Source organism: Orycteropus afer, unplaced genomic scaffold (genome assembly GCF_000298275.1).
Source record: "Orycteropus afer afer isolate SDZICR_OR568_19922 unplaced genomic scaffold, OryAfe1.0 scaffold00142, whole genome shotgun sequence".
Classification (NCBI taxonomy): Eukaryota; Metazoa; Chordata; class Mammalia; order Tubulidentata; family Orycteropodidae; genus Orycteropus; species Orycteropus afer.
Genome location: NW_006921729.1, coordinates 6,178,337 through 6,195,623, shown reverse-complemented (window position 1 = coordinate 6,195,623; position 17,287 = coordinate 6,178,337). Strand labels below are relative to the sequence as shown.

Here is a 17,287-nt window from a genome sequence, read left to right as displayed (position 1 = left end):
GTTTGATACAAGGAATTTTTTTTTTTTTTAATTGTGATTTGGGTGAAAATTTACGGAGTGAATTCACTTTCCATACAGCAGTTCACATGCACTTTGTCTCATGACATTGACTACTTCCTCCCGGTAGTTACTTCTTCCCTGTGTCCATCCCTCCATGCACTCCTGCCCCCTGAGCTGCATAAACAGCACAATTCAAGGAATTTTTTAAGTTCATTTTTTATTTCTTCTATTACCCAACCATTTTCAAGGAGGATGTTATTCAGTTTCCATGTGCTTGCTATTTTTTCATTGATCTTCCTAGTGTTGATTTCTAATCTTATAGCATTGCAGTATTTCAATTTACTGAGGCTTGCTTTGTGGTCTAACATATGGTCTATCCTGGAGAATGTTCCATGTGTACTGGAAAAGAATGTATATTGTGCTGTTGTTGGATGAAGTGCTCTATAGATGTCTTTAAGCTCAAGTTGATGGATTGAATTATTTAGTTCTTCTGTGTTTTTGCTTATTTTCTTTCCAGTTATTCTATCTGTGATGGAAACTTGTGTATTAAAGTCTCCTACTATGACTGTGAAGTCATCTGTTTGTCTTTTCAGTTCTCTTAGAGTCTGGTTTATGTATTTTGGGGCTCTTCCATTAGGTCCATAGGTATTTACTATGGTTCTATCTTGTTCAATTGATCCTTTAATCATTATATAATGTCCTTTCTTGTCTCTTAGGGTGGTTTTTGTCTTAAAGTCAATTTTATCAGAAATTAATATTGCCACTCCTCCTCTTTTTTGGTTGCCATTTGCTTGACACATCTTTTTTCAACCTTTGATTTTTAGTCTATATTTGTCTTTGTCTCAAAGGTGTGTCTCTTGTATACAACATATTGGTGGGTTGTGTTTTCTTATCCAATCTGCAACTTTCCATCTCTTGAGTGGTGCATTTAATCCATTGAAATTCTGTGTAATTATCAACAAGCATGAATTTATTCTGTCATTTTGTTATGCACTTTTGCGTGGTGTTGCTGATTTCTTTGTTCCACATAATTTTCTGTTCTGAGCTCATTTTGTTTATGAATCATGTTATCACTTCCTTCATTGCTATTGTTTTATTATTTGCTAAATATTTGTGTTGGTCCTCTTTTTATTTTGATGTGTGTTGTTGCTGTTGTTGTTGTTATGTGCCGTTGAGTCGGACCTGACTCATAGTGACCTCTCCTTGGGTTTCTGAGGCAGTATCACTATGGGAGTAGATTGCCTCATCTTCCTTCCGAGGAGTGGTTGGTGGGTTTGAACTGCCAGTCTTCTGGTTAGCAGTCAAGTGCTTTGGGCACTATGCTACCAGAGCTCCCTCTTGATGTGAAGGCTTATCATTTTTCTTTGAGGTTACCCTGTAATTTATAATTTTCTTCCCAACTTTATAACAGTCCATTCTATCTTGCAGCTGTTTTGACTTCCCTACCATTTAGAAGTTCTGTAACTACACGATTTTTTCCCTCTTTTTGGTTTGTAATTGTCCTCATTTGTCAATTGATGTCTCTGGTTCACTGTTTACAATCTTGCAGGCTTATTTACTTTGGATACTTCCATAACTGGGTTAGTTTCTTGGTTATGTCATCATGTGTTTTAATGGTCAGTTGTTGTTTGCTATTGTTGGTTCTCTGTCCAAATAACTCTCTTTAGCATCTCTTGTATGGTTGGTCTGGTTTTAACAAATTACCTTAATTTCTGCTTATTTGGAAATCTTCTATTTGAGGGACAGTTTTGCTGGGTATATAATTCTTGGCTGGAAATTTTTTTTCTTTCAGGGGTTTATATAATCTCTCCCATTATCTTCTTGCCTGTGTGGTTTCTGTCGAGAAATCCAAGCTTAGTCTTATTGAGTTCCTCTTGTAGGTAACTTTTCATTTTTCCTGTGCTGCTTTCAGGATTCTTTGTCTTTGGTTTTGGTGAGTTTGATGATGATGTGTCTTGGTGATTTTCTTTTGGGGTCCTTCCTGTTTGAGGTTTGATGGGCTTCGTGAACGGATATATTCTCATCTTTCACCATATCAGGGAAATTCTCTTCCAAAAAATCTTTGACAATTTTCTCAGTGGTTTTATTTTCCCCCTTCCTGTTCTGGAATTCTAATTACACACAGGTTATTCCTTTTTATGGTATCCCACATGAACCTTAGGGTTTCTTCATTTTGTTTTTATGTTTTTTTCTTACTGATCCCTTCCAAAGAAGTACTGAAGAATTTGTCTTCCTTCAATCTCACTAATTCTGTCTTCCATTGATTCAATTCTACTCCTTTGCCTGTTCAATGTGTTACCTATTTCTGAAAATTTAGTATTAATCTCCTGGATTTCTGTGTGTAGATTTTGTATCATTTCTAATTTTTCATTTACTTTGTCATTTTGTTCTTGGATTGTATATCAAAATTGTTCTAAGGTTTTCTCTGTGTTTTTCTCACTTTTGTCAGTCTGTTGATGGGATCTAAATATAATTCTTTTGAATTCCTTTTCAGGGAGTTCTAATGCTGCTTCTTCCTCAGGGATGTGTTCTGAGTCTGTATCCTGGTCTCTTGCTTCTCCTGCTTTACCTTGCTTTGTGTGGACTGTGATGCTGTTGTCTGTGAGACATTGTGACTTTGCTGTATTATATTAAATTGGTGATTGTGTGTTGGAGTGACTTCTCCAAGACTTTCATTTTCTTTTTTTGTTTGGATGTTATCTAAGTAAGGGGGTACTGTGTTCCTCTGTCCGCTAGTTGGCAGCACTTATACACTCACCACCTTTCTCCCTTCCTGTTGTCAGCCTCCTATATGTCCCTGCTGTCCTTGACAAATGGAGCCTATATTTAGTTCCCTGGAATCCAAATGAGAATGCTGTCACTTTAAAATCCAAAATGGCTGCCAGTTGTAAACATTCAAAATGGCTGTGCCTACCAGATATGTGAAAGTCCACAGCTCAGATTGTCTCCCTCCTTGCTGTTTCCCTTCTGAGTCATTGGCCACCAGAGTAGTCATCCCTGTAGCCCTTGGTGACCAGTGCTGATCTTTAGGTCAATTCTCAGGTCCTAACATCAGTTGGAAATATTCAGGCTGTTGGTGTCATTAAAGCAGCTGAAAGTCTGCAGCTCCGTCTCTGTACTCACTGTTTTCATTCAAGTTTTTCCATTAGTTGTTGCCTAATCCACTTCTGTATACTTCCTTTCAAAGCTCAGGGCTCCAGGATTATCTTCTGAATCTGTCAATTGTTTTCTCTTTTCTTTGTTGAAGAAGGTCTGTGTAGCTTGTCTGCCTATTCTACCATTTTACTGGAAGTCTGCTGTAATCTTTATGGAAACAGATGGCCAGGCTTTTCTTCTGTAGCATAGCTGAGTGGGTCTGAACCACAACCTTTAGGTTAGGAGTCAAGTGCAAACTGTTTACACCACTCAGAGACCTTCCTAACTATAGCACAGAGCAAATTTAAAAAATAGTAATAAAAAAAAAAAAACCCAAAATGGTGAGAATATTAGGTGCAATTTTATGCCAATAAATCTGAAAACCTAGAAGAAATTGCTGACTTTCTACAAGTTATCTAAGTAGATTCACGAAGAATTAGAAAATTGAAATAGTTAAATAATCAAGTAAAAAAAAAAAAAAACATTTAAGAAAATCAAAGATCTGTCCCTATAAAGAGGCACCATGCCTGGATAGTTCTATAGGTTTATTCTTCCATCTTTACAGAAAGTATTATGTCATATAAAGTGCTTACAAAAACGGCAAGGAGGCCCCACATTCTGACCTCCTCTAATCCCACAAGAGGAAGGCAGGATTACCAGCAGTAACCCAAGGCCTATTCCTGCCAGGCCAGTCATGCTGCCTCCCTCCAGCCCTTTCTCAAACCGTTCCTCCCAGAGCACCCACCACCTCTCTCCTGGGTTCGATAATTCACTGCAGTGGCCACACAGAACTCACAGATTATGAGGTTTATTAGGGAAGCACCAGGCTACAATTTGAGTTCAGGAAAAATGCTCAGTCTCTCTTCCAGCCCACCATCCCTCAGCCAACAGTCTCTCACAGTCTCTTTCCCAACAGTGCTGGTCCCTTGGTATCTCACTCAGCAATGTGTGTCTCTTGCGTCTCTTTCAGCAGCACGTGTCTCTTTCCGGGGTCCACAGCATGTCTTCCTCAACCAGCAGTCAGAGAGAGTTCTGCCTCTAGGAAGCCTCCTTTTGAGCCTGGCAGAGTGGCCAAACTAGCCAATTATAGCATCAGAACTCTAAGTACCTCAGAGAGAGTGGACACCTCCCAGAACATTGTTTTGTGCCACTCCCAACAGAAATACTCCAGGTGGACACCTTCAGCAATCAGGAGCTCCTCAGTTGCTCATAGCAAATCCCACCTTGGAGTTTACAAAGACTTATGGGTAGAAAAGCCACACAAAGTAATTTACTACACTGCAGTGCTCTAGAAAGCAGTACAAAACCAGAGAATCCTTGCCAAGTCATTAGTGTAAGCTGATAGCAAACTGAAAAAGAGTATGAAAATGAAAACCAACAAATGAATCAAATTTTTTTCTACAAAAGAATCACAATCAAGTAAAATCTATGCAACAAGTAAAAAGATGAGATAAGGAAATTTATAAATGTGGTTTACCTCATTAACTGATTGACGATGAAAAACTGATAATCTTGATAGATGCCAAAAAGCAATTGTTAAAATGAAACTCACATTCCTGATTTAAATTCTCTATGAAGCTAGAGATAGATGCTTTCTTATTTCGATGATGCCTACTAAACTTAGAGGAAGCATCCTGCTTAGTGGAAAAATACTGGAATCAAGTCACTAAGGACCAAGTGAGACAGACAATCCCAGTCATCACTACTATTTCACAATGTACTTCAGGGTGTCACCAATTCAGTAAGATGAGGAGAAGAAGTAAATATAAATAACAGGGAAGATAAAGATGTCATTACTGTAGACAGTATGATCATCCTTTTGGAATAGCCAAGAAAATAATCTGCTATTATTTTAAAGACTATTAGAATGAATAAGAGAATCCATGAGGATAGGAAGTTAAAAGATACCAACCTAACATCAATAGTGTTCTGTACACCAGCAAAAACCAATTACATGTAATACACTTGAAAGATCTCATTCATAACATCAACAAAAAGTGTAGCATACTTAACAAAAAATACTTAACAAAGAAAGTGTAAGCGCTTTGATGAAAACTAGAAAATCTTAATGAAAGTAAATGGAGACAAGTACCATATTCTTTAATAAAGCTATCTATCCATCACTCCCAAATTAATATATACATTCAACACAATTCCAACCAAAACTTCAAAAGATTTTTTTTCTCAACTTGAAGAGCAGAGTTTAAAACTCATTTTAGTGAGGATAGAATTGAACAAAACCAAGACACTTCAAGAAAATACAGTGATACCTGTGAGAGGTGGAACTCAATAGACTGCCTTGTTTTTCCAGGCCCCACAAGTTTTCTTCCTTCGACAGAGTGCAGTCTTACCACTTTACTATCACTCATTTTAATGGATAACACAGTATTTGAGTTTTCCTTCTTTGATGGGTTTTTCCTTACATAGATTGCAGCTTTTGCAGTTTTTATGTAACATTATCACCAACAAAAGCAATAGCAATGAAGGGAAGATAATCTACCAGATATAAAAATATATTGGTGGTGCAGTGGTTAAGCACTCACTGTTACTCAAAAGTTGGTGGTTGGAAACCACTAGCCACTTTGTGGGAGAAAGATATGGCATCTTTCCATGAAGACGTACAGCCTTGGAAACCTTATGGAGTACTTCTACTCTGTCCTATAGGGTTACTATGAATTGGAATTCACTTGATGGCAACGTTTTTTTTTTTTTTTTTTTAAAGAGTATTTGTATTAGACCTAGACAGCTAGATCTATGAAATGAAACAGTAAACAAGAAAATGGCTTCTGCAAATATAATGGTAATATGTAATAAAGAGAGCATTTAAGGTTATCAGATTAAAAAAAAAAAAAAAAAAAAAATCACTGCCATCAAGTTGATTACGACTCCTAACAAACCCCTTTGGGTTTCCAAGGTGGTAAATCTTTACGTAAGTAGATTGCCCAGTCTTCCTTCCACAGAGTGGCTGGTGGGTTTGAACCGCCAACTTGCTGGTTAGCAGTCAAATACCTTAGGCACTATGCCACCAGAACTACTTGGTCATCAGATAAAGTATGAATTATTAAATAATGATTTTGGGATAAATGCCTAATTTGAAAAAGTAATGTTAAAATTTACCTCATATCATCCAAAAAGTAAAGTACTTATGGATTAAAGGATAAATGTAAAATACAAAAACTACAAAGAATTAGGAAAATACTCTCTTAATCTCAGGTATTTAAAAGCCTTCCTAATCAAGTTACAAAATAAAAAATAATAAACTAATTTATAATTATTAATAAAATAATTGATAAATTATTCATTAAAATGTTTTTGTATGTAAATATTATTTACTTAAATAAAGTCCAGGGGACAGAGAATATTTTCAATGTTTAACTACCAAAGATATCGCTTTGAAGAGCAAAGATGTCACTTTGAAGACTAAGGTGCACCTGACCCAAGCAATGGTATTTTTAATTGCCTCATATCCATGCAAAAGCTGGACAATGAGTAAGGAAGACTGAAGAGGAATTAATGCATTTGAATAATGGTGTTGACAAAGAATCCTGAATGCACCGTGGACTGTCAGAGCTAACAAGCAAACCTGTCTTGGATAAAGTACAGCCAGAATGTTCCTGAGAAGCAAGGATGGTGAGACTTTGCCTTTCGTACTTTTGTCATGCTGTCAGGAGAGTACTGGACCCTGGAGAAGGGCATTGTGCTTGGTTAAGTAGAAGGTGAGTGAAAAAGAGGAAGACTATAAATGAGATAGATCGGCACAGTGGTTGTAACGATGGGGTTAAGCATAGCAAGAACTGTGAGGATGGTGCAGAACTGAGTAGTGCTCTTGTACATAAGGTCGCTACTGAGCCAGAACTGACCAGAAGGCACCTAACAATAATCACCAAATAATTAAAATCAGTAATATAGTTAAAAATTATGCTTATTTCTGAAAACCAGTGAGGAAAAAATCAAACATGTAGTCCTATAAAATAATCGACGAAAGATATACCTTTCAAAGAATGTACCTTTCAAAGAAAAAAATATGCAAATATCCTTAAGCACAGAAAATAACACTTAGCCTCAATAAACAAAACAAAATTAAAAAATCCCCCAAAACCAAACCTGTTGTCATCTAATTGATTCCTACTCATGGTGACTTCTGTGGAGTAGCTGATAGGTTTGAACCTCTGACCTTTTTGTTAGCAGCAGAGCGCTTAACCACCATGCTACCCGGGCTCCTTAGCCTCAGTAGGAATATAAAAACATTAACAAGGACAATAAAAAATTTACGTTTCCTCAGATAAAACTGGCAAAAACCTAGAGGGTTGACAATATGGCAAAACATTTATAGAACTAAAATGTAATTTATAGCATCTAAATATACTATACATATATGAATGTGCAAAGCTCTGGATGGATTCACGCCAAATACAACTCATCATTTTGGTGGAGATGAAAGGGACAAAGCATTAGATCAAGGTGGACTGTACTGTAAGTTTTATAAATTTTTTTTTTTTTTTTTACAATATATTAATTTATATGGGAGCTCTGGTAGCATAGTGCCTAAGGCACTTGACTGCTAACCAGAAGGCTGGCGGTTCAAACCCACCAGCCACTCCTTGGAAGGAAGGTTGGGCAATCCTACTTCCGTAGTGATACTGCCTCGGAAACCCAAGGAGGGGTCGCTATGAGTCGGGGCCGACTTGACGGCAAATAACAACAACAACAACAACATTAATTTATATAATCAAGAACTAATTAAACTGCTTTTCACTTACTTATTTTTAAAAACAACTCCTTTAAAAAACAACTGTCAAGTTGATTCCAATTAATAGTGACCCTGTATGACAGAGGGTTTCCAAGGCTGTTAGTCTTTATGGAAGCAGACTGTCACATCTTTCTCCCACAGCACAGCTGAGGGGTTCAAACTATTGACCTTTTGGCCAGAAACTGAGTGCTTCAACCACCATGTCACCAAGGCTATTTAGAACTAGCTACTTTAGTAAATTACATAAGAGACATCTGGGTTTGATGTCTCTGAAGTGCAACACTACCTCCCTCTAATGGGGAGGAGAGGACACTGCCACTTGCTCAGAGCCACTCTCAGGGAGGCAGAGGCAATGCTGAGTCCATTGCCTTTCTGTTGGCTCATGCCTCCTCCCTACCAATGCCTCACCAAGAGTAAAAACAGAAAACAACTTTCAAGCCACTTCAGCACAAATAGGAAACTTCAGGAACCCAGTCATGGTGGAGACACGACATTCTGTACCTACAAGGGAATCATGCTGACAGCCCTGTAGAATATTCCTTGAGGCAAGCCACCTAGAGAAACTGGACCATGGTCTCCATTTGAGCTAGATAATAGTGATTCACAATTGAACAGAACTTTATATTTTTACTCCATGATGGCAACTCTATCACAGGTAGATTTTTAAATAACCTAGGTTTTACAGATGAGAAAAATGAGTGTTTAGACCAAATAAAGGACTTATTCTAGGCAATACATTAGCAGGTCAGGCTGGAATGATGCCGAATTCCATGTCCTAAGAAGCTCTGAGTCCACAGCTATTCAATGGGTGCCCAGATCAGGGATTTGGCTGATACACTCAGAGAAGGTTATTGTAGTAGATACTGATGATGTCCCAGGTTGTATGCCCTGGACCTACCTGGTTCCCCTGCAACAGTGCAGCCTCTGGCTCACTGGTACCTTCCCACCTCAAACCTGGGTCTCTTTCTTCTTCTCCATCTGAGGGATTTCTCAGGCTCCATCCATGCAAACCCGGCTGGGTATGGAGTTAATGCTCATTCTGGATGGGAGCAAACCTTCCATAAATGGGAGATGGTGTCTGTGGATACATGCTCTAGGCTCCTTGTGCTCTGCAGGAGAATACTAAGGGTCCTCAGTGGGATTGAGACCCAGTTGCATGTAGCAAATCTCAATCAGCCTTTCTTGCCTCTTTGTATCAGCCAACTTCCTGGGATCGCCGCCCATGTAAACAGCTGTCAGCTGCTGTTGAGTTGGCCACAACTCACAATGAACCTACACGTGATAAGACTGGACTGTTGTGACCCATGGGGTTTGCATTGGCTGATTTTTCAGAAGTAGATTGCTAGACCTTTCTTTCTAGTCTGCCTTAGTCTAGAAGCTCCACTGAAACCTGTTCAGCATCGTAGCAACAGGCAAGCCTTCACTGACGGATGAGTGGTGGCTGTGATTGACGTGCACTGGCTGAGAACTGAACCCAGACATCCTGCATAGAAAGCAGGAATTCTACCACTCAACCACCACTGCCCTCTCACCTCCCCCCCATAAACTACTGTATGCTGTCAAATCAATTGCAATTCATAAAGACCCTATATGTGGTGCTTATGTTGGTGTGTGGCTTGGCCTGGTTGAGTGGCTGGGCAGCTGGTAGTAGTTAATCCTCATGATGAAACTGGCAATCAACTCCATGGTGGGATCTACCACAAGGAGCTGAGTAGCTGCTCTGGGGATGTTGTCTGCTTCCCGTATATAAGCAGCAGCTTCAGGAATGTTCTCTAGCTTATGGCACCTTGAACCCTGTATGTAGCTGTGTCATTGTTCAGCAGCCTGCCATGCTCTGCCAACCTTGGGACTTAACAATGGACTTGAATTAATGGCCTGCCATGTGATTTGGTAATATCTGGACTATGGCTTTTTAACTTGTCAACCTTGGGCTTCTCAGCCTCAGCAACCAGCAGCTGTCTGAGTGAAGAAACGCCTCCAGCTTCAGTGGGCCAGGAGCTGGAGGCAGAGCTGAAGCCCAAGGTCGAGGGGCTTTCACTCAGCCCCTAGAGCCTAGCACTTTGAACTTGGATTTAAAGCCTCCAAACTGTGAGAGAATAAACTCCTGTTTGTTATGGCCATCCCATTTGTGGTATATTCCTGTCAGAGTGGCACTAGGTAACCAGAACACTATATGAGAGTAGAACTGCTCCATAGGGCTCCCTAGACTATAATCTTTACAGGAGCAGATTGCCAAGTCTTATCTCCCACAGAGCTGCTGGTGTGGGTTTGAATCACTGACCTTTCAGTTAGCGGCTGAGCACTTACCCACTACACTACCAGGGCTTCTTCCACACGAACTGAAACAAAACTCAAAACCAAACTCACTGCCATCGAGTCGATTCCGATTCATAATGACCCCCTTTGGGTTTCCAAGCCAGTAAACCTTTACGTTAGTAGATTGTCCCCTCTTCCTTCCATGGAGTGATGGTTTGAACCACCAGCCTTCTGGTTAGCAGTCAAATGCCTGAGGCATCTACACCACCAGAGCTCCTTTCCACATAAACTACCTGCATCCAAATCCTTAACTCAAGGTCTGCTTTTGGCAGAACCCAAATTGGGTACTATGGAAGATGCAATGACACTCAAACTTAAAATGGCAAAGTTGATGGAAATTCAATAAATGATTATGTGCCTAAAGAAGGCAATGGCAACAGCAACATAACTAGATTTTCCTTATGACTCTCAGTTTAAAATATTGCAATCCACTGTTTCCATGATATCATTTAAATGTCCCAGAAAATATGTGTCTCTTTTGACATGAGACTAAGCAAATGTGAGTATGTATTTACAGGTACATTATTTTAGGGAGAGAGTCCATAACTTTAATCATGTTCTCAAAGAGGGTTCCTGATCTCAGGTGGGCAGAACCACTATGTCAATATACTGCACCTGAATGATCATATTAAAAAAACATTTACTGAGCCCTCAGGCTGTGTCTAGGATAGAGCTTAGCTCATTATAAACATTATCTCATTCAATTGTCACAACCATTTTTTTGAGGTGAATTCTAATATTATCTCCATTTTGCAGGAAATAAAGACAAGGAAATGGACACCTCAAAAGATGCCTAGCCCAAGGTCACACAGTTGGACTTGAACCCAGGCAGGCTGACTCTGGACCTCACACCTTTAACCTTAAGTCAGTGGCTTTTAAACGTTGGTGCTCAGCAGAATCACCAGGAAGGCAGGTTAAAACACAGATGGCTGGGCCTCAGCCCAAGAGTTCCTAATTCAGCAAGTCTTGGGTGGGGCAATTTCTAGGTGGTGCTTATGCTGCTGGTCACACTTGGTAAATGACACTTTGAATTCTATCTAAGCTATTCTCCAGAGAGGAGAATGTGGAGCTCCAAAGAATTGATGTAATCTGTGTAGGTTACTCAGCTACTTAGCAGCAAAACTGAGATTAGAATTTGGCTCTGTGGCTTCCAAATCTGGGACTCTATGCCACTTGTGCTTGGAGGAAGGTACATACTACTAAAAAAGTGTGTGTGTCTGTGTACAGGCTTGCATGCACAAAATTCTATTACCTGATGTGAATCCAGATCCTGAGGACAGGCACTGGGGGAAGATAGTTTGTTGGTTGGCTCTTCTGAGCCCATGCGGGCCCTTCTCCACCTCCGGGCCTGCCGGTCTGTGTTGCGGGGGGCCTCCTCAGGCTCGCTGCTATCTGAGGTCTCTCCGCTGGCTGCCTGGGGGTTAAAGTTCACATCCAGCTCTCCCTGTAGGCTTGTCTTCTCTGCTGCAGGGTTCCTAGGGGGCTTCCTTGGCAGCCAGGATAGTCTGGCCTGGCGCCCAGCTTCCCGGGAAGAGCTTGCTGAGGAAGTCTCCGAGTCTGAGCACATGGCCTCAGGGTTAGGAGAGAGTGCTAAGGAGGGGGAGGCAACTGAGGGGCCTTGGTTGGGTCCTTGGGCCTGTGTGGGCTGATGCTGGGGGTTCCCAAGTAGGCCCTGGGGTCCCGGGCACAGTTTACTCAAGGCCTCGCTCCAATCAAAGTCCTCCTCGCTGTCAGAGCCCATCTCTTCATAAGCAGACACCACGCTGGATGCAGCCTCCAGGGCCTCAAACGTTCCGCTCTTAGGTTTGGCCAGCAGGCGAGTTGGGGGCAGATTGCCATCCTTCAGGGCCATCCAGTTCCCATCAGGGCTTTGCAAAACTGGGGCCAGGTCTGTGGTAAGAGAAACCAGATAGCAGTTTGTTATCACCTAGAGCAAGGTGGGCTTTCCACTTGCTGCCTTCCCTATTGCTGGTTTGTGAGGTGTTGGGGTGAGATGCCAATAGGAAGACCAGGAGGAGATACCTAACTGGAGGTCAGGGTTTTAAGGATCCCAAGACGTTCCTTAAGGCCTCTTAGGGCTCCAGAGCTCACAGATGGAGAGAGACTTGGACACCCAGTTCCTACTTCATGTCCATCTGGGCAGACAGCCACTTCGGTCTCCTTGAAACCACCCTACTCCTATCCTAGGTTGGCTTGGATGGAGAAGGCGAGAAGAGAGGCCTGGAGTCGGCAGGCCTAGGTTCTAATGCTTTGTCTCTTGGGTTTTTGTCTCTTGGGTTCCCAGTTGCCCTTCTCTGGATGAGAAATGATTTCACCACATGCCCTGGCCTACCTCATAAGGCTGCTGTCTGTAAGAACGTTAAACAAATCCTGACCTCAGCCTTATACAGATCTCACAACAACCTTGTGAAATGGGCATGTAAAGTTTTTAATTAACTGAAGGCATACTCCTCCTCTTAGAAAGGCTGTGAGCAGAAATAGGTTTGCATTTCCAATCTCATTTTATAGATGAGGGAACTAAGATGAGTGAAATTAGTAACTTGTCAAAGGTCACAGAGCCTGTAACCGATAGAGTTGGGGTGGGACATATCCTCTCTCTGACTTCAAAGCAGCTCTTGACTATTGTCTGTGGCCAGCTGTGCAGCATGGCACCAGGGTGAGTGGGAGCAGTTCTGTCTTTGGTCGTGGTCTCAAATTGGGCTGAACTGAGTGCAGGTCTAGGGCATCTGCAATGACTGTGGCTGGGTCCAAAGGGCTGATCTGCCTATGGGTGTAACAGGTGCTTTGCCTAGTTTTTGCTGAATGCAAACAAGAAAATGTTTTGTCAGATATCATGGTGTCTCCTTTAGCTGTGGATACTTGGCCCAGCCCTGTGGCCTCAGGCACAGCAATTACCAGCAAAAGCTGTTATTTTGTTTCATTTTTTAAATGCTTTAACCAGAGAACATGCAGGGCCATCTTAGAGTACTGAGGCCCAGAGGTGGGAGGGGACCATTTCCACCCTTGAGTGTGGATGGCTCTTGGTGAGCAACTCAAGAGCAGGGACTGGGTCTGAATTGATCTTTATTTCACCAGCTGCACAGAGTTGCCACTCACTTAAGGCCCATAAACTGAAAAGGTGTTTTAGGAAAATCCATTAACTGCTCCAAGCACTGCCAGATTGAAAGTGGAGTTGCTGTAGTTTACCAGATCCATGGTGGCCCTAAGGCTGAACACAGTATGGCATCTCAGGCCCTGGATGTGGAAAAGAGCCCAGTGGACATTAACCTTCTCAGATGATCTCCACCTCCAAGGCCTCATCTGTTCTATGTTCTACTAGGCTCAGACTGAGAAATGCTCCCAGGTATCAATGTGCTTCCCGCTAAACATATCAGACACATACAAGACAACCCCCTGTGAGGCAGATTCAAATTGCTCCGTAAGTTGGAATGGACTTTTCAGCAACTAGTTTTGTCTTTTTTGGAAACATACCACACTTCCCTTATACCTCTGTTTGGCATGGGCACTCTAGTATGCCCAGGGCTGAGCATTCCTCAGAAAACTAGTTGCTTTCTACATAAATGCTTTTTGCTTCCTATTCTAATCTGCATTTTGAGGGATGCGTGGATTTTTGAACAGAGTATGATGCCTTTTTAAGTGATGCTATCAAGCAGTTTTATGTTTATATGCAATTGATACATGACACAGGCCTGCTTAATTTTATAGAAAATTGTGCACAAAACCAATGTTTTGAAAACCAAAATCCTTAGCAAATATATGCTGAATGCTTACAATCCAGTAGGGAAATATTCTGTGAAATGGAGTATCCCTTAGCAATTTGTATAGTATCCACCAAATCTATTAGTTTGTAAGTCTGAATTTTGATATACTGTTCTTTTGTTTAATTTTTATAGCAGAAGATACTTGTTTTCTCACAGTGGTGGAAAAAGCATGCAAACTGGAGTGATGATGCCATAATGTTTGGGTTTGAGGGCCAGTTCTGTTCACATTAGCTATGAGATCTTGGACAAGCCATTGAACCTCACTGCCCCTGTTCTTATCTGCCAAACAAGGTAAGGGGGCGGGGGGTGCTTAGCAACATTGTTACGGAGTTCTGGTGGCACAGTGGTTAAGGCATTTGGCTGCTAACCAGGTGGGTGGTTCAAACCCACCAGCTGCTCTGTAGGAGAGAGATGAGGCAATCTACTTCCGGAAAGATTTACAGCCTTGGAAACCCTGTGGGTGGCTATGAGTCAGAATTGACTCAATTAGTGGGTTTGGTTTGGTTTTAGCAATGTTGTTGAAGGAATAAATGAAATGGCACAAGCATATGTAAAATGACTTTAAAAACCAGTTATTATTGCTTGTTGAAGATCTATTATATGATATTCTCATATGCCCTGTGGAATCTAAAAATCCCTTTTCTGTAGGAATTTGCAATCCATGGAGACAGAAAAAGAGAAGGAAAGAGAATGAACAGATATAAATACACTAGATAGCAGGAGGACAGAAAGACATGTCTAGAAAAGAAAAATGTACTTTAAAAAACAAAACCATATACATAAATAAATAAAATACCATCTGCTCACAGTATCTCTGCAATGTCATGGACTCTGGTTTCTACTGATAAGATACTAAAAGGTTAATGTGGAAATGATCTTTTCTGGAAAATCTTTAGATGGACCGTTTTAAAAAAAAACTTGATGTTTGTTGGTTCTCTGTACTGTGACAATAATAGATTCTATTTATTTAGCTATTGGTTAAATCATTTTCCTTATAGGCTAGAAATGATAGCATAGTCTTTAAAAGTCTATTTCTAGGCCTGGATGTTTTTCTGCTAATCTTTGTTGTTGTTGTTGGGGTCTAGATCTGATGTATAACATGGGCAATAGTGTTAATGATTTCTTCATGCAATGACAGATATGCCCAGCTTCCATTAGACAGTATGTGTATCTAGGTAAGGGAAGAACCAAGCCTGTGCTGGGGTGGGGGTAGACAGCTTCACTTCTACAGTACTGAAGTTCCTGGACTACAAGGACACACGCTCTCCGTCCAACTAGGCACATGCCAATGCACACGTATAAGAGAAAGGGCCGACTGGCCATGCAATAGCTGGAAGCCTCTGGACAGCACTGTGAAACCATAGACCTATCCTCACTGCCGTCGAGTCAACTGCGACTCATAGTGACCCCTCCTTGGGTTTCCGATGTGGTATCTCTACAGAAGGAGAGTGCCCAACCTCCCTTCTGAGGAGTGGCTGGTGGGTTTTAGGTGCTGTTTAAAACAGTTACCTGTTTTGTCTAGCCTGCCCATGCTCTTCCAGCTGGGCAAAGTGGGCTCCTCCCTGGGCCACTGGCCCTGGTCCCACAGCTGCCTCCAGGCTGCATCCTGGGAAGAGGTCTTCAGGGCATCTTCTCCAGTGAGTGAGCAGGCAGACTGGGACCGCTGTAGAAATGAAACGGGGAAAGGAGTCAACTGGAAAGGCGTTAGCCATCACTGAGAAGAATGCCTTCAGCTTCCAGGCTACTGTGGAGTACAGAGAAAACATGTTTAATGGGCTCATTCTTAGCAAGTGGACTCTTAAAAGCTGCATATCAGTACATAACACTTTATAAGGGCACAGAAGCCTCTCTGCTTATCCACGGCAAGCTGGCCAGGCCCACTAGAAAGAAAGGCAGTGCAGTCTGACAGAGCCAGCCCTCACAGGGCTCCCACTTACCCAGCTACTCATCCAGCCAATATTTTATTTTTTTTATAAGCCAACTCTCTAACCCTCTCAAAAAACAAACTCACTGCCATTGGGTCAATTAAGACTCATAGCAACCTATAGGACAGAGTAGGACTGACCCATAGGGTTCTTTATGGAAGCAGATTGCCTCATCTTTCTCCCATGGAGTGGCTTGCAGGTTTGAACAGTCAACCTTTTGGTTAGCAGCCAAGTGCTTTATCCCTTGCGCCACCAGAGGTCCTATCCAACTGCTCTAGGGGATGTGAAACTATAGGCCCTTCCCCTTGGAGACTTCCAACTGGCAGAGTTTTAGAAGCGCAAACAAAAAGTTGTAACACAATGTAAGTGCCGTAATAGATAGGTGAGTCAGTGTGCTCAGTCTGCAAACCTAGAACTATTACAACGCATCCCAGTTTAGTCCCTGTGTTAAGGGAAGAAAAACAAACCCAAGGAGAAGTAGTAGAAATGGGAATTCAGATGACTGACAGGAAATGTATTTGAGTTGTATCAATTATGAAACTTAAATGTTATATACAGAGAATTTTATCAAATGGGAAGAGACCAGTTTTTCCCTTTGCCACTTCATGAAATTCTCTTATACTGGTTATTTAATTTGTTCTTTTTATATTGATAAACTGATTTAATGAATAGAACGGGACCAATATTTCCTTTTGTCACTTAATGAATTTTTAATTTTTGCCAAAATTGCCCATTTTTTCTTTTTTAATTGTAAAAATTTATAGAACCTATTTGTCAATTCAACAGTGAAATTATCTTTTATTGGTAATTTATTTTGCTCTTTTTATGTTGATAAGCTGAAGCGAGAAATAATATATTCACAAACCCACTGGAGCCCTCTGTGGGGATACAATAGTAAACAAAATGCTGCTCTCTGAAATTCAGGTTGCCTAAGCAGTCTGTCTCCACCTGCTGGCCAGCTTCAGAACTAACAGCCCCATGCCCTCTGTCCCACTGAGAAGTGTGCTCATCTCTGCAGCTTGCTTCTCGTCCCACCACAGATGCTCAGAACCGGAGGTAATAGGAGAGCTCCCACAACAGGCCTGTGTGGGCAGGGCAGGAGAGGCTTGGAACTGGCCTCAGGAGTCAGCTGTACTTGGACTTCAACACCACCCCTGCTACCAACACGTTGGGCAGGTGACTTAATACCTTGAGAGATGTGAAGACTGAACCCTAGCCCTTAACACACAGTCAATGCATAATAAATGATAGCTTAAAAAGGAAGAGGCTTTTGAGAATAATAAAGAAAGATAGCAAAAACTAGCACCAGGAAATCTGGGTGACAACACAGAGCTTTCTGACTGGAGTCAGAAAGAAGACACACTTGGTATCCTCTCCCTCCTAAGGATTCTTATCCTCTC

The 17,287-nt window shown here is 41.4% G+C and overlaps 1 protein-coding gene across 1 annotated transcript in view; it reads right to left on the bottom strand.

Annotated features, from left to right (window-relative positions):
- Positions 1 to 17,287, bottom strand: part of LOC103201111 (myosin VIIA and Rab interacting protein) — a 604,027-nt gene that overhangs the window by 106,134 nt on the left and 480,606 nt on the right. Inside the window, exons 8-9 of the mRNA XM_007945736.1 lie at positions 15,472 to 15,625; positions 11,454 to 12,091 (exon numbers count right to left, since the gene is read on the bottom strand). Of these exons, the coding sequence (XP_007943927.1) occupies positions 11,454 to 12,091; positions 15,472 to 15,625 (792 nt within the window). The remainder of the gene's footprint in view (positions 1 to 11,453; positions 12,092 to 15,471; positions 15,626 to 17,287) is intronic.